This window comes from Chrysemys picta, chromosome 4 (assembly GCF_011386835.1).
Source record: "Chrysemys picta bellii isolate R12L10 chromosome 4, ASM1138683v2, whole genome shotgun sequence".
Taxonomy (NCBI): domain Eukaryota; kingdom Metazoa; phylum Chordata; order Testudines; family Emydidae; genus Chrysemys; species Chrysemys picta.
This window is the reverse complement of record NC_088794.1, coordinates 50,358,982-50,386,756: the sequence shown is the minus strand read 5'-3', so window position 1 is coordinate 50,386,756 and position 27,775 is coordinate 50,358,982. Positions and strand designations below refer to the sequence as shown.

General features: G+C 42.8%; 1 protein-coding gene across 1 annotated transcript; it reads right to left on the bottom strand.

Moving 5' to 3' along the window:
• Window positions 1-2,836: 2,836 nt before the first annotated feature.
• LOC101937266 (alpha-1,3-mannosyl-glycoprotein 4-beta-N-acetylglucosaminyltransferase C-like) lies at window positions 2,837-11,161 on the bottom strand. Its single transcript, XM_005290833.4, has 3 exons — window positions 10,864-11,161; window positions 7,272-7,419; window positions 2,837-4,325 (listed from the first exon to the last, which is right to left on the bottom strand). Exons 1-3 carry the CDS (start codon window positions 11,029-11,031, stop codon window positions 3,181-3,183), a joined length of 1,461 nt encoding a protein of 486 aa, XP_005290890.2. The 5' UTR covers window positions 11,032-11,161; the 3' UTR covers window positions 2,837-3,180.
• Window positions 11,162-27,775: the final 16,614 nt, after the last annotated feature.

The following is a 27,775-nucleotide window of genomic DNA, read 5'->3' as shown; positions in this document are numbered from 1 at the left end:
CCAGTGTTCAGTTTGCATTCACCTGAGCAATTCACCTGAAATTCACATTGCAGCCACTAGGGAAATGACATTGTTATGACACATTAACTAATATATTAAACATGATTTAGCACTTAGTGTAGAAAAGAACTGTCATGTTTAAAATACTGCCACCTAGTCATCATTACGTGGTCCACTCTAGTTAGTTAACAAGTCCTCTTTCTGGAGTCTTGGTAATGAGTACTCCACAGAAAGACAACCCAGACCTAACCCCACGAAATATTGACTTGTCAGTACCCAATTAGCTGACATGCCATGTAGGAGAAAATAAATTATCAGGTGGGGGGAGGGAAAGACATTTGTAATCTCTGTTTGATAGATATTCCTCAAAGGTTTATGGATGAATTCTCAGAACGGTGAAAGAGGTTTTATGAACAGGACTCCCACTAAAGTCAGTGGTGTCACATAGATAAAGCTACCCAGGCTAGAAAGCTCACTCCCAGCTGCAGTGTAGACATACCATATGAGACCTAAGTGTGGGTTTACTCAAGGACTCTGTGGGTTAAAAAATTGAAGTAAAAAAATTGGTTTCTGTTGTTGTCCCAATAAACCATGGAATCAGAATCAGTTATGCCACTTCCAGAATTTTAAACACTAGTGTCTTCTCATTGAACCTGATCCAATGCCCATTGAAGTCATTGGGTGTTATTCCATTGGCTTCAATGGGCTTTGAATCAGGCCCATAAGACTCTTAGCACTATAAAGCATAGAAGTAACATTTTAATTTTAAGTCAGTGTATTGAAAATATATTTATTTGCCTAAATGTACTCAACCACTAGAAATCATAAGGTAAACTTCTTTCTACTCCAGGGTAAAACGAGAAGAAAAGCTCTAATTGTGGCCATCACTAATCTGACCATCACTAATTTTCTAGCCTTCTCCCATTCTAGCTTCAGGCAAGTTCATGGCATCAACACAGCCATGGTGGCACTGATAGATGACTTCCTTATCTTGATAGACAGAACTGGAGCATCAATGCTGATTCTCTTTGATCTATCAAACACGGCTGACACCATCAACCAAAAGGTATTTCTGTCCCCCCGACATTGATGGAATTTCTCTAAGATGGTGGCACTTAATCCTTTCCACAGGTCTATAAGAGTTATGATGGACACCAGTTGCTCCTCCCCTGGAGATCTGGCATGTAGAGCCCCACAAAGCTAGACCCAGACACTATTCTTTTTGATATTGTTGATTATCTTAGTGGTACTCAATGTAGATCACTCTCTTTCTCTCTACGCAATTTCTCCCCTTTGCCTGCAATTCCAGCTACCTTCAACATTTTTGTGGCTGTGGCTTTCAGTAGCAGCTCACTCTAGCTATATTGTTGTTAGCTGTCACCTTTTATGGAGTTGCTAACCTGGATCCTGTGGAAGGCTTGTATTCTCCAAGAAATGGACAGAACACCACTGGAGTCCATTAGTGTCCCTCACTGAGTTAGTCAATGGGACTACAACAGAGCAGCTTACAGTGTTCACTTCTTCCCAGGTGCTAAATTGGATTGTTTCCTTCAGTTTCCAATTTGTGGGTGTGATGCCAACCATGAATTAAAGTTTTTGTATGTATCACACCTATGAGTCATGAGTTTACTCTGCTAGATTGTTATCAGTATGGAAAGTTGATGTATTATATATTTAATATACTGAGTCAAAAAGTATAAACATAACATCACCAGGTAAATGTAACATCACCAGTGTTAACAGTAGCTACTTTATTAATGCAACTAGTGCTTAATTCCTTTTTCCTGGGCTTGATTTTACATGTATTTTAGGTAGAGTTTGAGCACATATAATTAAATAGTATGCATGAAATAGTCAGCATCGTCAGAAAAAAAGGTCAGTTCGTGAAGGCCAGCTAATGAAACTTTGGTGCCCTCTACTGTACAAGCATAGAACACAAAATACAAAAAAAAAAAAAAGTGTGGAAAAGTGTCACCACGGTTCTGTTGCATTTCCATTGAGAGAAATTCATATACACATATGTGTACACAAATTCATATACACATATATGTTAAGCATACCCTTTTCCTCCTCCCAACACAGAAAAGGTATAGATATGGATAGAATGCAAGATCTTTGGTGCAGGGTCTGTGACTTCCTGTGCAGATGTGGTGTATGGAACATAGGCCATATTTGGATTTATGCCTGAGTAACTTTAGCTGGCCAAATGTTTAATAAAAAAGGAGCATTTCTAAGAGATGTTGAAAGCAGCTTTCTGGCTTGTAGGCCAAAGGTTATTAGGGTAAGGTTATCCACTTGTCCTAGACTCTGCCTCGACCTCTTAAAGATACTTTCCCAGTATCACAATGACCTCATTGTTATGAGGATGTTTGCGAATGAGTGAATGTGTGAATGCTGATGAGTCAGCAATTATATTTAAACAATTAAGACATTTATGTCTTGAGACTAAGCAGAAGTTTGCCTACTAGCTCCTTATTGCATGGTGCCCTTGTGCATTCTGTTTTTGAGAGACATCTACAGGCTTAGGCAACAGCTGAGCAGAGAACCTAGATTTAGGCAGATATGCACCTAAATGTAACCCTAAGGTTACGGCTACACTGGAGAGTTTACAGCAGCGGAGCTGCAGCAATGCAGCTGTGGCGCTGTAAGCTCTCTAATGTAACCACTCTAAGCCAAATGGAGAGAGCTCTCCTGTCGGCTTAACGACTCCAGCCCCACGAGCAGTGATTGCTATGTTGGCTGGAGAAGCTCTCCTACCAACATAGCAGTGTCTACACCAGTGCTTAGGTTGGTGTAATTTACGTCGCTCAGGTGGGAGGCTTTTTCATACCCCTGAGTGACATAAAATATACCGCAGTAAGTGCTAGTGTAAACTAGCCTAAGTGTTCATGACCACTACATGGGTGATAAATCCTATTTAAAGAGTGGGCATACACGTTCTATTATCAATGAACTTTCATAGACATAACTGCATTGTGGGAGAAAAAGTTTAATGAATTGTATAAGAGTTTTATTTTGTTTATTTCAACTAGAAATGCCTCCCAAGTCTGGCTTTGTTTTTCATTAAACAATGACAACATTGCTTTTGTTACATAGTGAGTAGTACAAGGTGATGTGTAAGATGGATTTCCTTCCCATTTTTAAACATAAGTGGCAAAACAGAACCTGAGTTTTAACCCATTAACCCTTTTTAACCCAAATATTTATTTTCCTTATTATCAGCCATTCCTTTTGTGTGACTGTTACCTGTATTCGAAGGCAGTGAATCTGCTCCTCCATAACTTGACCAAAGTTGTCCAATTCAAATGTTCCATTGCGAAAATTTCCTGCTCTTCTGAAAATCCTGCATGTTGCACTATCATTTTCCTTTATTTTCACTGTGCCCAGTTCCACGTAACCAGAATACAGAATGTCCCGTTTGTATTCAGCTGATCCCGTATAAATCTGAAGCTTCTGGAGAATGATAGGTGTTTCAAAAACAATGGTAAAGGAGCTCCCTGATGTTACATTTCTTCCCCAAAAGACACCTTTACCAGGTGGACAAACTTCCTCAGGCACATAGTCATCAAACACTGATATGTCTGTGTAACAGGAGACAGCAGGGAAGTCTCCAAAATCCCCAAAATCTTCTTGGAACTCTGGATCTTTGAATATAGTTTCCATAGTGTGAAAAGATGAGATTCTGCCAATGTGCTGAAAAAGAGAAGGTCTGAAGGTAATGATTTCTTTCTGCGCTTTGGATTGGTGGAAAAGTTCTAAAAGCCAATCACAAGGCATCACGTCATAGAACAGCAACAGGAATCGTGCCAGTTTGGGAAGATCTTCATTGTGATAGAGTTTCCCTATATAGCCCAATGTGGAAAAGGCTACTGTGGTCCAGGGTTCCATCCGTTCACGTATGAATTGTTGTATTATGGAAAGGAAACCGTTGGCACAAACCACATCATCTTCCAACATCAGATAATAATGTGAGAGGCTGGCACAAAAATTAACTAAAAAAGCATAGTCCACGTTCTGTTTTGATCTGTGCTGGACACTTTGATCTTTATCCCAGAAGTTCCTTTGCAGACCTTGTAAAGAAGGGTAACTGGCTAGAGAGCTGCATATAACAAGAAGGTTTCCTTCATCAATATGTGAACTAAATCCATCTTTAATCTCCTTAGCTGTTTGCTTATTTAGAGTAGAATCATTGTTTGCTAGATAGACAACTAAGACTATCTCTTTTAACTCCTCTGGGCTGGACTGACTAAAAATGGACTCAATTGTTCTCATTAGATAGTATTTATTTTTCCGGTGGATGGAGGAAATCCCAATTGACAAATATCCTACAAAAAGTAAAAACAGAAATAATTTATATGATCCCTTTTTTTCCTTCTATGCACTGCTCCTGCTCTGGTGAACTAGAGGCAGAGTCATGTGAAATTATAGTTTCGTTGGTTTGGTCCTGTGTTTTCCCATAGTAATTCCAATTGCTGAGTAAAACATGCAGGGCCAAATTAAATAATTTTGGGGCCCTGTGCACTATGGAAATTGCCTCCCCTCCCCCCCACACATACCTTCCTTAAACTAGCTAGAGCATATGATATACAGTCTGTAAATATGAGAACATCTCCATTTATTAATTATTTGTGTAACTACATAATACGTAATCAGTGAGCTGAGTATTGTGCTAAGACTCTAGTGATTATAAATGTAAATGTGTATATCTATAGAGAGAGAGAGACAGACAGACAGACATCTGAGAATCAGGGAGAAAGTACCCTGTATCACAAGCATTTCCGTCTTATACCGATTAATTTCAGTGTAGGACCCTAGATTCAGTGCCTAGTCTGGGAGTGGAAGTTTGCAGCTCAGTGCATATGCATACAAGTTTGAACTCAATTCCCTGGTACTAAAATGAATGCCAGTGCCAGCCAAGTACAAATAACATGGTAGGTCTGCAGTAAGATTTGGTTGCTTCCTTTTACTGTCGACAAAAAAAGTAGCCTTCATAACCCCAGCTCACCATAGGATTTAACATTGTTTTTTTTTACTGTACTGGACATCAGCAATAACAACTTATCCACCTTTCACAGATCTGCCACCAGGACTTTTCAAAATCTCCAGATAAGATACTTATTCTAAACCAGCAGGGAAAGATCAGCCAAGACTTTAAAAAAAAATCTAATGTGAACTATGTTTAATATTAATATATCTAGAATATTTAGTTTACATATGCATGCCAATTTGATGCTTTTAAAAATCTAATACCCGCACTCTCTTCTTTTGTTCTGGGAAACATTTGCTAAGTAGGCTACATGATTGGGTGTGTTTATGAAATGTGACTTACAAATGAACTCAACCATGCCTAGCTGGCTCCCCAGCTATAGGGGAGAGGGTTCCTGCCAAAGCAGAACTTGCTGGACACCGTACAAATCAGAAAAAGCCAGTACATTAGTGCATTGGATACCTGAGCCAGAGATGCCTTGCTGCCTTTTGAAAAACAGGCAGGACTAAGAGAGGAATTTTACCAGCTCCAAAGGGAGACCGGCATGGAGTCTCAGTTGGCTCTGGACACTAGTTTGATCAATACAAATAGGGGACTGCCTCTGAGGCACTGAGTGATTGGGTAGCCAAGTGAGCAGGAAAGCTTGTTCTTTTCCCCCTGGGAAGAAGGATGAGCTTCATGGCCAGCTACCAAAGTGACTCCAAAGCGGACACTGTGGCTCTCATGGCTCATGACCCCAACAAGGAGGCAGAACAAGTCAAGGATGAGCTGAACCACAAAAAGTGACGTGAGAAACCTGACCCCTCCCAGAAGCCCTCCTCCTCTTACACCATGGCCATCTGGTAGGAGTGTTGAAAAGAGGCCCAGCTGGCTAGGAAGCCAAACCTGAGCAGTGCTGTGATCCCATGTGCCAGGCTGCAATGCCGCTCACTTAAATTTGGCCCACATCTCCAAGGGCACTAGCCGGGCCGGCTCCAGGCACCAGCTGAGCAAGCTGGTGCTTGGGGCGGCAGCTTGTAGGAGGCGGCATTCTGCCCAATCCTAAGGTGGCATGGCCGCCTATTTTTTTTATTTTTTTGGTGGTGGTGTTCCTCTCTGGCCACCCTGTAGGGGACGGTGGCGCGGAGAACAGAAGCGCCCTGCAGCAAGCCCAGCAGGGCAGCCCGCATCCTTCCCTCCCAGCCGACCGGAGCAGCGCAGAGCCCTTCTGGCAGGCAGCAGGGCCGCGTGGCAGCGCCCCCCCCCCGCTCCCTCCTCCTTCCCCCGCTAGCCAGGGCACATCTGCAGCGCAGGGAGTCCCCCTGCACCCTGGCTCCGGCTATGTGGCAGGTTTTTTTTTTTTTTTTTGCTTTGCCATTCTGGCCACCCCATTTTTTTGTTTGTTTGTTTGTTTTTTGTTTTGCTTGGGGCGGCCAAAAAGCCAGAGCCGGCCCTGGGCACTAGGGCCAAACCTGGTCAGGGTCCAAATAAGGCTGCCACCTCCAAGAGACAGAAAAACTGGCCATTGCCCCAGCCCACCACTAGCCTGACCTCCTGGTTCATGAGCACCTACACCCACCTCTTCACAGACACCTCAGTCCAGGGAGTGCTCCAACCATCCCCTCCCAGGAGTCCCTGCCATGTGGAGCTGCTTGCAAGATCAGCACCTTATTCTTGATTGTTCCAAGGTGCACTTGCATCCAGTGGTACTGGGTATCCATATGCACATTGTCTACTGGTAGTTTTAGGTGAAAAAGAGGAAAGTAACAAACATGGTGTAATCCATGAAAGGATTGATTTCAGAAGCTGCTAGGAAGAATAGGCCAAATTCTGCTCTGATTTATAGGAGAAGCTCCAGAACTTACATTGTGTTTTTCCTCAGGGATGATAAACCAATGTCTCATTGGTCTGATGTCATAGTGGACCTGATTCAGTAAGATACTAAGCACATTCCTAACTTTAAGACTGTGAGTAGTCTCATTGAAATAAGTGAGATTACTCACATCTTTAAAATTAAGCATGTGGTTAAGAACCTTGAATTGGGGCCAGTATTATAATGTTGCTATACTGCTGGAGAGATTTGGTGGGTGGAGTTTCTTTGGAACCAAACAGAGATAGAATTCTCCCTCTTCTGTGGCTTGTGATGTTTCAGGGAAACCTGGGTGATTTCGCCTCTCAGATCTCTTACTTTTTAAGGTCATTTGTTATTTTGATAATTTGCCTGCACCACATGTTAATACTTTTGTTCTGAATACAACAGCAAGGGACTGGGCTGACCAGAGTCCATCTTGCAATCAACACTCACTTTTTCTAGTAGGATGAGAGCCTAAGAGATATTCGTATGGAATTGGTAAAGGGTCTATCACATTTCCTTTTACAGTAAAATTTTGATTTTGTGGAATCTCACAAACAGCAGCCGCCAAGCCAGCCATCTCCTCCTCTCCAGCTGTGGCCTTAAAAACAAAACACTGTTACTTTCTAATATGTGAGACTGATGCAAGCTACAGCATACAATATAAACAGTATTGTTCCTATACATTTGGAAGTTACGTTGGTCTGTTTATACCGTTCAATCTGCCAGTGCTCCAATATGTGAAGGACATTATTATTGCTATTTATGTATTTTTGTATTATAGCAAGGTACAGTGTCACAGGAGAACAATATATAATTGCTTCAATGGCGCTGGGAACCAGGGCACAGAAAAGTGCTGTTAGAATCCTCCTCCTCACAGGTATTTATAGAGAGTGAATAACACGCATTAGCAAAAGCTTTATGCTGTCTATGATGAGAAGTTTTTCTTCTTTAAATTTAATGCAACTTCTCAAAAATCCCTAGCAGAATTCTTAACTTAAGAGAACAGCAAGCATCCCAGAATTTCAGTCTAATTAACAAATATTAGCTAATTCAGCCTCACAAGCTCCTCTGTGATGTAGCTATTATTAGACCTGTTTTGCCTATAAGTAAACTGAGAGTCCAGAGAAGTTACATGACCTGTGCTAAAGCAGTGGTTCTCAACCTGGGATCCAGGGCCCCCTAGGGGGCCCCAAGGAGGTTTCACGGGGGTCCGCTAAGCAGGACCAGCATTTGACTTGCTTTAGGCTCAGTGCAGAAAGCCGAAGCCCCATCGCATGGGGCTGAAGCCTGAGGCCCTGAGCTCTGCCACCCGGTGATGAAGCTGAAGCCTGAGCAATGTAGCTTTGTGGGGACCCCTGTGGCATGGGGCCCCAGGAAATTGCCCTGGTGGTACCCCCTAATGCCGACCCTGGCTTTTATATGAAAAAACAGTTATGGTGCACAGCTGGGCCGTGGAGTTTTTATAGCATATTGGGGAGGGAGGGCCTCAAAAAGAAAAAGGTTGAGAACCCCTGTGCTAGAGTGTATAGGGAGCAGTGACAAAACTGGGAATAGAACCCAGGAGACCTCTGCTGTAACTACTAGAGAAGACTACTCTGCACATGTAGACCAAATTTTCATTCAGAGTTTTTGCTGCTTTATACACTGTAATCTCATATCCAATTTGCTGTCTACAATCCCCCTAGGGCTGTGCATTACTGTTTTTCAGGTTTCTCCCCAAGGAACACCTGTGTTTTTGGATTATTTTTCCTCAAGTGCATTAACTCACTTCTCCAAGATGCCTCTCATTTTGGGGCACTACATAAAACTTGCCAATGGACTCAGATAGCTAAATAAAAATTTATAAGTAGCTCATCTCTGTATCTATATTATTTCCTATTTTGTGGATACAGGGAAATACAGGGGAATTATGCAGATACTGAGTAACTATATTTATTTTAGGTAAAATCCAGCAAGGTTGTCAACAACACAACAGTATATTCTTTCCTTTTACCAACCCCTTTAACATTCTTTGTATTATTTCTCGCCCCGTAGCAACACTGCTGAATTTAGTATCTCTAGGTAGTTTAACAATTTTCTGTTTATTCCCTCTTTCAGATTATTAATAAAGATGTTAAATAAGACAGGGCATGACCCGTCCCAGCAGCCCTCCATTAAACGCTCTCCCCAACTCCAATACTTTGCTTCCTATCATTAGCCTTTGTTTACTTCTGTGACTTTCCATCCCATATGGTAGTGTTTATATCCAAGCCAATTTGAATTAATGAGTAAGATTATGAGAGCAGCTATGTCCAATGCTTTAATAAACTCCAAATGGATTATATCTATCTCATCCCCATCACCCACAAATTTTACAATTCTGTTGAAATAAATGTGGGTTTGTCTGACAAGATTTGTTTTTTATAACCTCACATTTATTCCTCGTGGTTCCATTCTCCTCTAGGTGTTTTGTGAGTTTTGGTTCTTGATACTAGTTCTGTTATTTCACTAGTATTTGACATTAAACTTACCAGCTAAGATTTGCCAGGTTCACTCGTCTTTCTGCATTTGAAGACCAATATCACGTTTGCTTTTTTCCTCCTTGACAGCCACTGCAACTCTGAAAATTTTCTCACTGAACAGTGTCACTGTCAGCCATAACACAGTGCACTATTTCACCCTGGTCTACAGGTGTGTGCGACAGGGTATATAGACTGCACACTGGCGAGGAAGGTGCCAGACAGGTCCTGGGGACAGGGCTATCCCCACTCCTCCCCTGACCTGTTAGTCATGTATGCTTGGGAAGGAGCCTTTAAAAGGGAGGAAACTGCAGTCAGCTGGGAGAAAGGAGCAGGAGACTGCTGGAGGGTCTTCTGGAGCCACAGAAGGAACTTCCAGCTGGGAGCCCTTCATCTCAATCCTATGGAGAGTGCAGCAAACTCCCAGGGTAAACCAGAAAGACTTAAGAAGACCTGCAAATGGCCAGGGCCCCTTGAAAATTTTAAGGTGCTGGGGCCTGACTGAGCTGAAGACACCCAGTTTAAATAACTGGGTCTGGTCAGGTTCCCTGACCATCTGGGCAAGAAGCCTCAGGGGACTCTTTTATAGTGTGTACAAACCAGATTTTTGGGCACAGTTTTGACTTAGAACGTTTAATATTTGGAGTGTGGACCTGAATGCAAACCCCTCTTTAACATACCCATGGCCCTACCAGCACCTCTGATTCTGTGACAGATTAGAGTGGGCACTCTGATAGTGTCTGTTGGCAGTGCACACGGCACAGTCAAACAGAAACAAGGTAAGATTAATAGTGAAACACAAGCAAGACAAGGGGGGGGGGAAAGGACTGCTGTTATCCCATCAACTAGCAGTCAATCAAAGAATTTCAATTACTTAATAGTATTTAGCAGTCATATAGTGCTTTTCATCTTCAAAGAGCTTTGCAAACATTAGCTAATTAATCCTCATTACTGGTAAGTAACCTAATTTTTCCTCTATTCCCCACTCTTCCACAGACACACACACACACTCTCATGCACATCAGCTCCCAAGACACTGCAAAGCATCAGGACTGGAAGGGCTGAGGATCCAAAATACATAAACCATGGTTTTGCAGATCTAATCAGCCTAAATAAACCTCAGTCTTTTTTTTTTTTTTTTTTTTTTTTGTATTCAAGGAATAATGGCGACAAAAGTCAGCCTGAGTTCTGTTATGACAAATTTCATGGATAGGAATCTACTTGGTAAACACTGCCAAAGCTCTCTTCCCTATAGTGGAAGGGGCCTTTTTCAGCATGAGTATTGCAAGCCACTACTGCCATTAAAGATCTGCATATTTTTTTAACTGCTGAAAAATGTTTGCATCATTGAAAAACTTACGGTGCAGTGTCTTGTCAAAGATTCAGAATTTTTCATTAGATAGATTTATATGCAATTTTTTTTCTGAAATAGCTGTTCAGAGCCTCCTCTTTTGGGAGATTTTATCAACTCATTGTATATATTCCACCAATAACAAATAACCTTATTTGAAATGAATTTGTGCCTCATCCCTTTTGTTACCTACTTGAAATGGCGTTAATCCAGGCTTTCCCATTTTGAAGCAGTTACACTCTTTTTTGTTCTGGCTCCAAATAATGGCAAACAATATGATGAAAAGAACTAAGAGAAAAAATAACCTCGGAAAGGTTCTCCAGTACCAGGCTAGTGCCTTTGGTAAGTTCCGGGTTTTCATTGTCGCTTTTCCTCCTTTTAATACAAACAATGTATCAGGTAGGTAAGAAACCAAAATCTAGAACACAGTGGGCTAATATGTACTGCATAATACTATTCAGTGTATGCCTATATATTTTAGTACATGACATATATTTGATCATGCTGGATACATTCTGCTCTAGAAAGCAAAAACATGAAATTCCTATTTTTTCCTCTTTGTACACAAAGCTATTACCTTTAACACAGCTAGTTGTTGACAAAAAATTAAGGACCCAGTCCTGATCTCACATATGTGACTGCAATTCCACAGAAGTTAATGGGTCATATTCAAATCTGGTGTTAGCAGGTGCCACTCCATTGAATCAACCAGGGCTGATTTTGTACTTTTGCACATACGTGTGGATTGTCCTCTCTGATTCTGAGCTCAGAGAACTTAGATCTGTCAGTTCACTCAGAGTGGGGCATGGAAGGGGAAGAGTTGTAGATTTGTATTATTGTTCCTCCCACTGGGGCTCTGTGGAAGATCCTTTATAACAGCGGCTCTCAACCTTTCCAGACTACTGTACCCCTTTCAGGAGTTTGATGGGTCTTCTGTACCCCCAAGTTTCACCTCACTTAAAAACTACTTACAAAATCAGACATAAAAATACAAAAATACTGTCAGAGAACAGTATTACTGAAAAATTGCTTACTTTCTCATTTTTACCATATAATTATAAAATAAATCATCTGGAATATAAATATTGTACTTACATTTCAGTGTATAGCATATAGAAAAGTATAAACAAGTCATTGTATGAAATTTTAGTTTGTACTGACTTCGCTAGTGGTTTTTATGTAGCCTGTTGTAAAACTAGGCAAATATCTAGATGAGTTGATGTATCCCCAGAAGACCTCTGTGTACCCCCAGGGGTACATGTACCCTAGGTTGAGAACCACTGCTTCATAAGAATACAATTAGTCTGTGCACCAATAGATTCCAGGGACATATGAGAGGGAAATGCAACGCACAGAGATAACTCCTTGCATTTAACAGACAGTACTGTCTGAGAACACTACTGAACCTTTCCACAGCAGTTCTTACAGCCAATCTTTTTCTCTACTGCAAAGCCCTGATCTTGGGGAATGAGATGTATGATTTTTCAGTGCTTGGGATTGGCAATACTGGAAAAGTCAATAAGGAGTTGGTCTGATTGAAAAATTTCTGTTAAAACTGTTTTTCAATAGAAAATTGGGGATTTGACAAAACAAAACTTTGTATGAAAAGTGTCTGTTTGTTGTGAAAAATCTTTATTTTTCATCACAAAAACAAACATCCAAAAACTGAAATAGCTCATCAGAAATGATCTGCCACCAGACCTCATGGGTTTTGAAGTTCAGTTTCCTCATTTCCCCATTCTTTTCTATGGGCTGGGCTTCTCAGTCAAACCATAGCTCCCATAATGCACCACAGCTGGAACTCCTATGATGCAATTGATTGCCTTCAGTATGAGGCGAGACCATGGCACATCATGGGAAATGTAATCCAACCAGGCAGCCCAACCTATAGAGGTGAATCAGAGCATGAGGCACCCAATATTCCATGAGGCACCATAATGGCATGGCCTGACCGTTATTTCAGTTCTTGACTTTTTGCTGTAAAATTTAAAAAATTTCCTTGGAAAAATTTAACATTTTTATGCTTCCCCCCCCCCCCCCATTTCAATATTTTCCAGCCAACACTACCTAAAACCCCTCTGAAAAATCCCAGCCTTATGTCCTGTTTGCACTATACAGGGAGAGGTCAGAAATCCAGTGGGAGCACATAGTCTCCTGAATGTGAACTACCAGGGGCAAGTTACAGTCAGTGCCCTGAAGAGTGGTAGGCCACATTTAACTCTGGGTCAAGGTCACAACAAATAGGATCCCCTGCAGCTGGCAATATGTTGCTCTAGTGTTTTATCAGCCTCTGCCTAACACACTGGATTGGCACTGGGGCTCCCTTGTCTCTTAGTCCCTCAAGACAGCAATGCCTTAACTAACTAACACTGGCTGTGAAGTTAATCCTCTTGTTAAAAAAGCCAACATGGGCCAGGGGGTGGCTTTTCCACCTGAACAGGCTCCAGCCATGAGTACAGTCCCTGGGCTTTACTATTAGTCCTTGGGGCTAGTGCCGCTAGCCAGCTGCAAGGGCAGTGGGCACTGCCTGAGGAGCTGTAGCAGTCTGTGCACTCTCTCCCCACACGCTGGGAGCTGCTCACAGGGGCATTGTGCCTCCTGAGGAACAACAGCCCCCTGCACCACCTCCAAGGCAGGGTTGTGGCGGCAGCAGCTTCAGTCGCTCCCTCATCTCCCTTTACCCTCGTCCCAGCTGTAGGTTTGATGGCCCATATGGGGAAACATTATCAGCAGGCACTTACTGGGCTGTCCAGGTTCCAGCACCAGCAGGACGCTCTAGAAGTGACTCAGGCAGCCAGAGCGGCAGGACTAGGAAGGCACAGGGCAGTGATTAGGCGCAGTCTATTTTCCTGAAGCAGCTTCCTTCAAGGCGCCCTAGCATGGAGGTTCCCAACCGACAACATGTCTCTCCCCCAGACTAGCTGCCTCCAACTGCCACGGAACCTCCCACCCCTGAGCCTGGACATGGCTCCCTGACACACACCCTGATAGCCTCCTCTGTTAGGGGCTCTGCCTCTGTCCCTCCCTTTCTCAGTTTCCTCCCAAGGATTGCTCCCATCTGCTGACAGACACTTCAGGTTTTCAAGGGAAAAGATTTCTCCTCCCCCTGAAAGATATCCAGCCTGATAAAGACCTGGTCTTCTCAATGCACCTTCCTTTTCCACTCAGAGCTGTCAGACCCCTACTCTCCTACCTTCTCCTTCAGTAGGGGACCCAGGATGCAGGGAGCGAGCCAAAATCCAGGGGTAGGGGGAAGCCTGGTGGTTGCATTAACAATATGGTGCTAACGGCCTCTGGGCGGCTACCCCCTTCCCTAGACAATGGGGAGTCTGTCACTTTCAGAGAGAGACATTGCTTGTGGAAAGGGGATTCCAGCCTCTGACTTTGTTGGACTGGGGGAAGTTTTCTCACTGGAGAGGAGAACAGTGGCAAGATATTAATGGTTTAGGCTGAGTTTGCAGATTGGTTCAAACCTGAAAAGAAGAGTGGAACATCGGGGGCAAGAACCAATGCAAACCAAAGAAATGTTGAATGACCCAAAACTGCTGAGCTTCGCAGTAGTCCTGTGCCCCTGCCATTAACCATTACAGCACAGCACCGTACTAAAGGGGAGGGACACACATACACCATGCTTGACTGCCCTAACAGCTGGCTTTTGGAAGCATTTCTTTATATGGCAGATCTCTCGATAAACAGAAGTCACAGTAACATCCAGTGACTCCGAAGCATCATTACACCACAGTATATGTAGCTTGTAAACCTGTTTGCTGTGCCAATATATTATGCCCTCCGTTTCATGCCATTAGCTTGCACTGCCTCAGAAAAACACACTGCTATCACACCTGTTAACCAAAAATTCCTAATTATAAAAGCTTTACAATCACAACTAATTAGGGCTTTACATTGCCAATGGACTGTGCAACCATTAACTAATTAATCCTTCCAGCACCCCTGTGAGATAGCAAGAGTTATTTCCATTTTAGAAATAAGGACATTGAGGTAGGCTGTGATTTGCCCAAGGCACACAGTGTAACCACAGCATGCTGGGATTACAAACTGGGGTTATCCTCACGCCTTCCTACCCCTCTGCCCATTTGTGTAAGGGCTAGGAGCCATTTACCTATGAAGCTCCGATCCAGCAAAACACATAAGGATGTGAGACTCAATGGGTTTTAAGCACATGCTTCAGTGCTTTGCTTAATGGAGGCCTGAATGTACAGTCGCCAGCTCAGCCCCAGCATCAGACATGGCTGAACATATTACCAAGCAGAGCTGGCTTTAGAATTTTTTGGTGGCCAACCTTCCCCAAGGTAACCGAGTCCCATGCACCATGATCACAACACCCCGCGCAAGGCTGACCCGAGGAGTTTGAAGAAAGTTAGCAAGGTGATTGTTTAGGCCATCCTTCACACTTAGCCAGCTTGTTTTACATTAATAGCATGTGTACTTGGTTGTGAAGAATGATCTCCACTCACCCATTCACAAGTCTCCTGCTGCTTATTCATTTCAGCCCTAGCACTCAATTCACAATACTTTCTATTTTCAGCACAGAGAAAAGGGCTAGAAGCTCTTCTTTATAACAAACAACAACAAAAACAACCCTAAGATCATCTGTGCTTTCAAGGACCAATATGAGACCAATGCTCCTGCTCATCAGAGTCAGCAAAAAGGTTTTATGTTGGGTTTTTCAGATCTTCTACTATATCAGAAATATAATGGGAGGGGGGACGGGTGGAAACTTCATGGTTTCTGGGTTTTGACTGAAGTGTCTCCAAAGCGTTTCCAGAGGGTGACAGCTAATAAACCAAACTTTGATTCTAAATGCACAAATTTACCACACAGCTCCTGCTGAGTGCAGACTCTGGAATTTGGCATCACTGCCTGTGTCTCCCCAGGATTTAGACAGATGAATCACGTTGATTTAATGCTTAAAAAGGAACCCTGCTGTGGTTTCCCCAGCTTGTTCCAGGGCTTTGGGAGTTAGGCAGTAACATACAAACAATTTTGTCTTATAAACAACATCCAGTGTTTGGGAAATTGGGATTAAAATAAAAAAGTCTTCATGACTTTTGGCATCCCCCCATCCTCCATCTGGAGACCATTTCCCCTCTCTCTCTCTCTCTAGACTTTTCCCTTTTTGTTTGTGCTTGTCTCTCTTCTTCTTTTCTGTAATATTTTCACTATAACTTTATCTCTTAATCTTTGTCTTTTGAAAGCTCTTAGCTTTGCATTGTGTTTTCTAAACACACGCTCACCTTGACAGAATTCTTGCTGCATTCTGTGGAGTAAACTAGCTGGTGAAAGGGTAAACGCCACTTGGAATTAATAGATACTGTTATGGCCCCAATCCTATAATGAGCTTTGTGCAGAGAGACTAGGGCCTACAATAAGATCATTTCAGGATTAGGGCCTATGATTTTGTTTGTATGTTTGTGGGTCCTACACTTCCAAGGCCCACTCAGTTTGCCTACGTTAGGGGAAGAGGCTGAATTATAAAAGCTGGTAAAAATCTCTGGAAATAGTTCAGCAAGCTAACAGTAAATAGATTTGCCAAGCTCTCACTGTTTGCGTTCTACAGCTCTTGGAAGCACAGGCACACCCTCAATTGCAGGAATAACTACCTCCCCTTGCAGCTGTCTCTAAAGCTGGGTTATTAGCATGATTTTTACTCAGACATCCCAAACTTTAATTTCATCCAGCTTCTTAGCTGCTTTTCCCTTTGCTTCCTGCAGTCACACTTTCATTTTTTTCCTGCTACCAAGTCCAACCACTTTGTACCTTCATTGTCCCTAGTAATATATAAAAACTGAATTCTCCTCTGTTTGTTTCATTTCTCAGCTCCTCGTCGCGTTGAAAGGACGGTTTAGAGGATCAAAATGTAGGCCTAAATTTTCAGAAATGACTAGTGATTTTGGGTAGCCAACTTAAGACACCTCAAAGAGACCTGGTTTTCATAGAGTGCTGAGCACCCATCCTTTCAAAGTCAGGCCCACTTAAGGTGTTTCAAGCTGACCTACGGTTGCCAATTTTAGTTGGGCATACTCCTGGAGGTTTCATCACATGACAATGTTTAATTAAAAATTAATCGTTAATTCCTGGAGATTCCAGGACAAGCCTAGAGGGTTGGCAACCCTAAGATGACCACCCAATAATTGGGGCCCCCCAACTCTTCAAAAACTTTGGCTATTACCACTATTTTACTTTCTTTCTTTGATTACAGAAATGGTGTGTCACCTCCCTGTCTTTCCAATGTTAATTAATACTAATGGTGGATCAAAACAATAACTTTGTCATATACTCTTCATAGTATATGAAGTATATGGCATGCAGAAGTATTTTATATTAAACATATTTTTAATGCTTCGAGATGTGGGAGAGGAAATGCATCTACAGAGATATACATATACATTTTTGAGGGGTGATTTTTAAAAGTTAGGGGTTGCAATATTTTGGGGCAGTGAAGACTGGGCAATACTAGGTGGATATAAATGATTCTTCAGTTTTGTTTTGTCCATATCATCTACAGTTTATGGATTAGAAGACCAAGCTTTGGGTTCTGATGAAGTTATTGTTAGTAATAATTGTATTGCAATAGTGCCTGGAGGGCCAAGTTCGGTTGGTGGCTCACTTGTGTTATGCTCTGTACAGACAGGGCCGACTCCAGGCACCAGCACAGGAAGCAGGTGCTTGGGGCGGCCAATGCAAAGGGGCAGTACATCCAGGTCTTCAGCAGCAATTCAGTGACAGGTCCCTCAGTCCCTCTCGGAGGGAAGGACGGGCCGCCGAATTGCCGCTGAAGAATGAAGCAGCACGGTAGAGCTGCCGCCAAAGTGCCGCCAATCAAGGCTTTATCTTTTTTTTTCTTTTTCTTCGCCACTTGGGGCGGCAAAAGAGCTGGAGCTGGCCCTGTGTACAGACACACAGGCACAGTCCCAATGTGATGATAGAATCATAGAATCGTAGGACTAGAAGGGACCTCTAGAACTCATCTAGTCCAGTCCCCTGCACTCAAGGCAGGACTAAGTATTATCTAGACAATTCCTGACAGGTGTTTGTCTAACCTGCTCTTAAAAAATCTCCAATGATGGAGATTCTACAACCTCCCTAGGCAATTTATTCCAGTGCTTAACCATCCTGACAGTTAGGAATTTTTTCCTAATGTCTAACCTAAATCTCCCCTGCTGCAATTTAAGCCCATTGCTTCTTGTCCTATCCTCAGAGGTTAAGAAGAACGATTCTTTTCCCTCCTCCTTGTAACAACCTTTTATGTGCTTAAATGATCATAGAATCATAGAATATCAGGATTGGAAGGGACCTCAGGAGGTCATCTAGTTCAATCCCCTGCTCAAAGCAGGACCAATCCCCAACTAAATCATCCCAGCCAGGGCTTTGTCAAGCCTGACCTTAAAAACCTCTAAGGAAGGAGATTCCACCACCTCCCTAGGTAACCCATTCCAGTGCTTCACCATCCTCCTAGTGAAAAAGTTTTTCCTAAGATCCAACCTAAACCTCCCCCACTGCAACTTGAGACCATTCCTCCTCGTTCTGTCATCTGCTACCACTGAGAACAGTCTAGATCCATCCTCTTTGGAATCCCCTTTCAGGTACTTGAAAGCGGCTATCAAATCCCCCCTCATTCTTCTTTTCTGAAGACTAAACAATCCCAGTTCCCTCAGCCTCTCCTCATAAGTCATGTGCTCCAGCCTCTAATCATTTTTGTTGCCCTCCACTGGACTCTTTACAATTTTTCCACATCCTTCTTGTAGTGTGGGTCCCAGAACTGGACACAGTACTCCAGATGAGGCCTCACCAATGCTGAATAGAGGGGAATGATCACGTCCCTAAATTCAAAAGTCCACTGCTTTCCCCTCATCCATAGACCCAGTTATCTCCTCATAGAAGGCAATTAGGTTAGTCAGGCATGACTTGCTCTTGGTGAATCCATGCTGACTATTCCTGATCACTTTCCTCTCCTCTAAGTGCTTCAGAATTGATTCCCTGAATGATGAAAGTTTGTGTTCCAGATGTTTTAGTAGTTGATTATCCTTGTTTGTTTTTCCTTAAATTTAACAGGATCTTAGATAACTGGAACTTTTGGGCAAGATTTTAAAAAATTGGTACTTAAAATTTAGGCTTCTAAATCCATAAGAGTGTTGCTCTTTTAAGACTTCCAAAAGGATGCCCCACATCTCGTCCCTCTCAGATTTTGGAAGGCACTTCAGATTCTTAAACATTGGGTCAAGCGCTGTACTTTTAGAAATCTCACATCAGTACCTTGTTTGCATTTTGTCAAATCTGCTCTGAAAGTGTTCTTAAAACGAACATGTGCTGGGTCATCATCCAAGACTGCTATAACATGAAATATATGCAGAATGTGGGTAAAACAGAGCAGGAGATATACAATTCTCTCCACAAGGAGTTCAGTCACAAATTTAATTGACGCATTATTTTTAACAAGCATCATCAGCATGGAAGAATGTCCTCTGGAATGGTGGCTGAAGCATGGAAGGGACATACGAATGTTTAGCATATCTGGCACGTAAATAGCTTGCAATGCCGGCTACAAAAGTGCCAGGTGAATGCCTGTTCTCACTTTCAGGTGACATTGTAAATAAGAAGCAGGCAGCAGTGTCTCTTGTCAATGTAAACAAAACTTGTTTCTCTTAATGACTGCCTGAACAAGAACTAGGACTGAGTGGACTTGTAGGCGCTATAGTTTTACATTTTGTTTTTGAGTGCAGTTATGTAACAAACAAATCTACATTTGTAAGTTGCGCTTTCACGATAAGTACTTGCAGTACTTGTATGAGGTGAATTGAAAGTACTATTTCTTTTATCATTTTTACAGTGAAAATATTTGTTATAAAAATAATATCAAGTGAGCACTGTACACATTGCATTCTGTGTTGTAATTGAAATCAATGTTGAAAATTTAGAAAAACATGCAAAAATATTTAATAAATTTCAATTGGTATTTCTATTGTTGTAAGTGCAATTAATCACGATTCATTTTTTTAATCGTGATTCATTTCTCTTTTTAGTTAATCATGAGTTAACTGCGATTAATTGACAGCCCTAATTTGTAGTGTATACGGGCATATATGTATATTATGTATGTTTACGTATAACACCACCTTATATTTAAGCATAACAATTCTTTTTCAATTTGGTATTGTGATTTGGCCCTTGTGGTACTGCAAACAGCAACACACGTTTTTATTAGGGCAATTACAGTTATTACCTTACCGGTATTATTATTGGTAGTAGGCTGAGTGTTTTGAAATTCTGGGATAGGCTTTATTACAGCGTGTGCCACAGTGCTATGTGGAGCTGTCCCATCCGTAGGCTGGAACGAGGCAACTGCTCTGGGCCCTGCGCTTTGGGGGGGCCCCACATTTCGGGTGCCACTCATTGCCTTGTACCTGTAGGTTCAATCAAAATATCTATATTCATTATGCTGTCATCCTGACCTTATCCTTAAGATGAGTCAGCATGTTCCTGTTATCTTTGGGGAATGTGTTTATCGGGGTGTTCTGGTACCACCTTTCTGGAATGTGCTTGCCTGAGTGCTTTGTGCCTCGCATCTCTTAGGAATATGTGTTTTTGCAATAGCGGCCCTATGCTTGCCAAATTCTGTGAGCAGGACCTGCCTTTTGCTCGCAACTTAACTTTGCTTTATATCAGCAAGGTTTTGACTACTTTAGCCCAGGCCTCAGGCCTCATACCAGGCCTTTGGTACATGGGCTTATGTTTCAGGCCCTCTTCCTACTACACTATTTACATAGATAAGCTGAAGAAGTCAGCATGAACACTGAAACTCCTTCCTAGACCACAAGCAGTAAGAAGGAACTAAAATGGCAACAGTCCAGCAGTGCCCCTTTATTCCCTCACTGCAGAGCATGAGGAGAGAGTGGACACATGAACAAATGACATGGACACTGATAGGGAACCTGAAGTGCCCTACACATAGGGACAACCACTCAGAGCTGCTGCCTCAGTTTACCCTCACTGCGGCTGGATCTTCTGATCTTCCAGCATGGTTTGGTTGCTGCCATGACCTGCTGCTGTCACTTGGCTCTCTGGCTAAGTAATTTAAAGAAATGAAGTCCAACTCTTCTGGGGTTTCCAAGTCTAATACAAACACACACAAAATGTTCCACTCCCAGTCTCAAGGTGTCCACACAGCCCCTGCATCCTAAGGGTCTGTCAGTCTGTCTTCCCCCTTCAAATACTCTTCAGCCCACCCTCTAGGCTCTGTTCTCCTCTCTGGCTCCTTTGAGTCTCTACCAAGAACCAACTCACAGGGCTTCCTACCCGGACTCTCTCTTTTGGCTCTCCACAGGCTTCTGTCTTAACCTGCCTGTCATGAGCCTTTGCTTGTTTTCTCTACCTCAGGAGATGAGCTAAGTGGCACAGGTAGGACTGGACCCATTTCCCCTTCAAGGCCCAATCACCCTGTGACAGTGCTGTAATGAAAGAGTTTGACATTTTGTAAAATGTAGAAATATAAAAACTGAAAAATATCAAATAAAATTCAAAACAAAATTTCAACCATTTCCAAAGAAAACATTTTCTGACATTAAATTATTTTTGCTTAGAATAGTTTTCCTGCGGGAATTTTAATCAAAATATGTATTTTTTTTTGGAAATGGTTCAATTAGATGAAAATGGCGTTGTTCCATTAAGGACACTTTGACAAATGTTTATGACCAGCTGAGCAATGGCAGAGCAGCAATGGTTCTCTACATCCCCCATGGTAGGCAGGTACCAACTCCTTCTGCCACAGGGGGAGATCGCTAGAGGTGGGACAACTCTTCTTTTTCCCTTTGCAAGGATTGGGGTACCCCTGGGATCAGATACTTTTATTGGATGAAATCTCATTCTAACTCTTGTAAAGGGGAAAATAAGATCTTGGGGGCAGCATCCACTTTACTTATCAACTAAGCCATAAAATCAAGCTTCTGTAATTCCCCAGCTATAGCTTATGCCCAGACCTGAGGCAGGCTATCAGTGATAGCAAAGGCAGCGTAGAGACCTCTGAACACAGGTCTTGGCTGCCTGTCAATTCACCTTCAAATTCCACTAGATGTCATCCAAGCACCATAGAAATGTTCGAAAGATACTTGGCTACACTTGCTCTTAGAAACACACCACATAACCTCACTGACATGAGTGAGTCAGGTGCAACCATGGTGTAACTTCATTGGAGTTACACCGGGTATGAATTTGGCCCCATGAAACAAATTAAAACATGCACAGTCATACTTATTTTTCTAAGTCACCTGTTCTGATGCTGTTCCACAGTAAAACCAAATTCTGCTCTCAATCATCCCTGTGCAATCCCACTGAATTCAGAAATTATCCTGCCAGATCCACATTATCGCTAGCTCAAATATAAAACAGTTTGAATATGACCTTTTCAATTATTGATGGCATTTTTTTTTAAATGGAACTTTCCATTACTATTTATTACTTGTTATTCAGTGACAGTTATACGTGCAGCTTCGTGCCATCTGAGCATGTGAGAAAAATGAACAAAACAAGCCAAACATTAAATTGCCATCAATAAAGAGCACAAGCAATTCTCCATAATTATTGCACCCCTAGACTCAAACTAGCTTCCCTTACCCAGGCTGCTAAACTTCCCCATTTAAACTGCGCTCATCTGGGTGATATCTCACTTTCATTTTTCAAATAGAGAAACCCAAGCATGTGGTGGTGAAGTAACTGCCTAAGGCCACCCAGCAAGCCACTGGCACAGCCAGGACTAGAATCCAGCCTCCTGAGTCCTTGTCATAGGTGCTGGAACTAGAGGTGCTGGGGGTGCTGCCGCACTTCCTGGCTTGAGGTGGTTTCTATTATATACAGGGTTTACAGTTTGGTTCAATGGCTCTCAGCACCCCCGCTATACAAATTGTTCCAGCACCTTTGGCCCTAGTGCAATGCCCTAGTCATGCAGCCAGACTGCCTCAAGGTGGTCACCCTGAAAAACCTGCCACTACAATCAGCAGTGTTTGGCACCTCTGTGGACAGTCTCAAGAGAGAATGTGGGGGGGGACTGAATTATCTTTTCACCCTTACAGATGTTCCTTCCAGGACAGAAGTTATAGAGAAAGAACTGAGGGACCTAGTACGGCTCCTGCCCAGTTTGTATCTGTTTTGTGGCCAAACAGAGGTATGTGCCTTCCATTGTCTGCTGTCACAGGCACAAAATTCACTTTAAATTAACATAAGCAATTGGCTAAGAAAGTTAGTCTGAGTGGATTTCTGGAGAGTAACAGACAAATAAGTGGCTATTGGTAAATTAAATAATGTAATCAATTATAGCAGTAACTAAGTGAGAAATTGTTTAAAATATTATTTGACTTTTTAAAAAATGCTGTAAAAAGCTTTGCTGTTGTTACAGTTTGAGCTATTGTAAGTAGAAACCCAAACTGATCAACTGCATAGTGCATAAGAAGGTGAAACAGGATCACAACCTCCCCACCTTTGTGAACCTAACAGATTTCTCAGTGATGACACTACCAGTATTTGTAAGACTTTTTTTTGACAGAGAGGGATTGAGCGCTTTGCAACATGAAACTACAGCTAGAAATATTCCTGGCAATAGGAATCAGTGTAGTCATGCAATCAAGTGAAAGTGTTTTAGCACGATCAAATTGTTCACCCACGAAAAGGGGAAAAGATAAACTGGATCTTCACCAGGCACTAGATCAAAACAAAGGCTTTGAACATCTGTGACAGGAATGTCACCAATTGCCATATGTCGCTCTGATATGGATATGCTAAGATGGACCCAACCAATCAAGTTTCCGCAGATTCTTATGTGACCCATTGTCCTACATAATGAATGTCCTGTTGTCACCAGTGCTAATGCTATGCAATCTGCTTTGCCATACTGCAGCAAGTAACCCAGCTCTATGTAATGTAGCACATTTTGCCACAGAGTAACTCTGCTACCACCGGATGCCTTGCAATCTGCTGCTCCACAGAGTGGAAACCCTGCTGTCACATTTGATGCAGCCTGTTGGGCCACAAAGGAGTAGCCTTATTGTAATTAATGCTATGCATTCTGCTTTGTAGTCATGTTGTCAGCTGCTGTCTCGGAGCTATACAGTGGCAGTCCTATACCATCCAACAGCAGCTTTGGCTGTTCAGTATGAATAAACCACATAGCAGAACAGACCTTGTCTGTAGCAAACTTCCCAAATCCACTTCCCATGAGCAATCATTCCCATCCTTCATCTTTTGAGTTCTGTTTTCTTCATATATAACAAGACTACCACAGATTCAGATAACACACTCTGACTTGCACCACTGATTGAGGGGAAAATAGAGAAATAATAGAGAAATAATCTGTCACCTGATGTTACGTGAAGAACAGCTTCCCCTGCCGCATACACATCTACAGTATGCAAACAGGAATCCAGTCGTACTCGCACAAAAATCTTATTAGGAGCTTAGACTTGGTGAGGACTGCCGGATCAGGCCCTTATACCTAACAGTTTATTATAACCAGGGATGATATCACCACCTTTTATTAAGGCTTTCTGACACATCCCATTGTAAAATCCTGTTTTCAGTTGCTTATAACTTTGCCAAACTTCAACCATTTAGGCTGACATTTTACATGACAGGCAACTGCCTCAGGTTGAATGATTTTTAGAAAATTTCAGTCAAACCAGCCCAGCCATTTCTGAGAATGAGGATAGGGGAAAATACTTTGTTTTGTCCATTGTAAACATTTCAGACATTTTCTTTGAACAGCTCTAGCACCCCCATGCTTTGGCACAGGGTCTTGAAATTTGGCAGGAAGGTGGCCTTTATATCAGGGATGTGCCTTTTGCCCTCTCCAGGAAAATCTGCTCACATTTGTCTAAGTTATAAGACTGAAAAATTACAGTTCATACCTGCTCAGTAGAGATTTTGATTTTAGCAGATAAAAATCTCCACACATTGTCCTCACTGAGCGTGCGCCAGCCCCTCACAGTTCCTAGTGCTGCCAATCCTGTGCATGTTCCATTGCCAGAGTGACTTAGCATGCTTCCTCCAACCCAGAGCTACGGGGACGAAGCCGAACTTTTCCTGTAATGGCTGCTTCCAAATGCTTTGGGCCGGGGTGGGGCTGGGCATCAGAACTAAGAGCAGGCAGCCTGTCTCTCCTGTGCTCTCAATGACCCCTCCCCCTCATCTGGGTCCAGTTAGTGTGGAGTTCGTCTGATTCAAATTAGAGGGGACAAAAGCCAGAGTAGGGGGAGGGAAAGGAGTAGATTGGGACAAGGAGTCTGATGAGACTGGGAATGGATGGGGTAGAAACTGGAACTGGGATCCAGGCGGGAGATTGGGACTGGGAGCCAGTGAGGAAATGAAGGGTGGGACTAGGAGTTAGTTGGTTGGGGATCAGGGGAGGAACACTGAGCTCAGACAAGGAGCTGGAGGGAGAGTGGGAGAGTAGGACTGGCTGGACAAGGAGATTGGGACTCAGAACCAGCGAGGGGGAGAGCAGGGGAGGGGAAACAGTTCTGACAAGGAACTGCGGTGCAGGACGCAGGAGGGAAACTGAGACTGGCTGGGCAAAAAGACTGGGACAAGGAACTAGGGAGTCAGGAGCTAGGCTGTGGGGGACATACAGACTGGATGAGGAGCCGAAGGAAGAAGACTAGGACTGAGTGCCAGTGGAGAAGAAGAGACAAATTGGACAAAGAGCGGGGGGGGGGAACTGTGACTGGCTGGTCAAGGTGACTCAACCTGGGTGTAGGTAGGAGGAGATTGGGACTTGGACAGTAAACCAGGAGCAAGGGACTAGGACTGTCTGAGCAAGGAGACTGGCACAAGGATGAGAAATTTGATGAGGGGACTCTGGGACTGGGTAGTAAGGAGAATTGTACTGGAACAAGGTGACGGGTGGAGAAGAGACAAGACAGGGTTAGGTTGGAGTGGGTGAGGCAGAAGGGGTCATGCTTAAGAGGAATGGGCAGAGGAGTCTGGACCCACCAGAGCACATTCCCCTTCAGAGCCTGGAATGGAGCCCAAGATTCCTGACTCTCACCATTCCTCTGCTGTCAGCAAATATCCATGAAACCAATGGGTAAATTATTTGTCTCATCTCTCCCTCCCCTCCCCATCTTACACCCCATCCCACCCCAGTGCTGGTGCACATAGAGACGACAACCTATTACTGCTGTCAGCTACTCCAATTAGCCCAAGTGGCAGAGGGCTGTGTAGCTCATCTAAAGGTTCCAACTCCACTTATGACGCATGTGGGTGTTAATCAGAAGCCACATGATGGAATTTCTCAGTCTACTTTGTTAAGAAAAGAGGAAATTACATAAAAAGAAGTACATTTAAAGAACATTAAGGTTGCAAGGTCAAGCACTAAAAAGTGAGGAAATTCCAGAATTAGGGTTGCCCGTGCAATTTAGCCAATGACGCAGAGGGACCCTGTGGAAAAATAAATGTGATCATGTAATTAAAGGTTGTATCATAATGCAGTGGTTCTCAACCTGTGTTCTGTGGACTACGTCTAAGAGGTTCGTGAAAGACTAAGAATGAAAAGAATTCAACTATATATACAGATAGTAGATTTCCAAAGAGGTCTGCACCACCATTCAAACTGTTTTAGGGATCCGCAAATGAAAAAAGGTTGAGAACCATTGTTATAATGGATATGCACAACAGGGGACGAATTAAGCTTGCACAGGACACCATAGTTCTGATGTTTCCTGACTTTTCAGTGCTTGACTTCGCAGCCTGAATAATCTATTAACATTGTATATCATTACACACACAAAACTAGCTCCTGCAAACCATTTGGGCCTGGTGACACAACACTTTGCATAAAATAGGAACACAAAGCCTGAGTTAACAACAGAGCTGTGTAACATTCACGTGTCTGTTTATATTGAGGGATGTGGCATACCCTGAAATGCAAATTATCTGGAAGACAAGCAAAGGATCTTCTGCAAATTGTATGGCTAGTGCCCAGACCTGCCTGCAAAGTTAAAATGGGCAGGAAAGACAGTGCTAGCAGCATGACTGAAGATCAGAAAAACACTACCTCGTTTGGTGCAATTAGCTGAATTTGCTCAGGAAAGGCAGCGAGATGGAAAAACATTGATGCTGCAGGTCAGGGCTGAGGTGCCTGGGCAGAACCGTTGGGGGAATTTCATACATGTGTCTGATTAAATGACTAACAATAGTTTGACCTCCTCCCCACTTCCCTCTCCTCCCTGCTTTGTTCTTCCCCTTCCAGCATGGCCCAGCAGCACTAGGCTTGGGTACCTTTCAAGTTTCAGTTGCTATTAAAAAAAGCTAAATTGAAAGCTATTTAATGAGAAGAGCCCTGCCAGGATAAGGCACTTGAGAGAAAAACACAAAATGCCATTTTATTTCTTGTTTTTAAGTATAGGACTCACAAAAGGTGCTATGTTCGGAAGACTGATGACCTGGAGGAAAAAAGCTCTCTAGTCCATTACCAAGCCCCAGCCAGCAACCCCTTGAAGGAAAATTAAATAAATAAAACCAAATACTGATTTAAAACTGACTACATGAGGTTGGCCACTGCCACTTTGCACCCTACTTTTCCTTTAAACATAGCATGCTAAATTCTGCTGTCAGTTACCCTCCCGTTACTCTGCATCCTTACTGCATTGCAACTGACAGCAGAAACTGGCCCAGTGTCTCTTGGAAAATGAAATGAAAAACATTAATGAGCTTTCAGCCCTCAGGTCTATGGAAATGCTAGGTGCGAATTACACAGACAATGGTTGTTTCTCATTGCTCAATTAAAACACACCTCTGGCAGGTGAAGGCATTGGTCTTTGATTGTGTGCCTCACAGTGTGCCTAAGGCATTTATTAATGGCTCCAGAATACATGCCGTGTCATGTCTTGTTATAAATTGTAAAGTATATCAGATACATTCATCTATACAGGTAACAAAGGTAAGTGGGAGCCTGCTGTGCTGTAAGTGTTTTAAATCCATCTTCCAGCTGAGGGTCCACTGAGCATTAGGTGACACAAACAAGAGTGTGCACAATGACATAGATGTTGTTTTCATATTAACTGTTTTGCATTTCCCAATGTCCTACAGAAACAAAGCACACC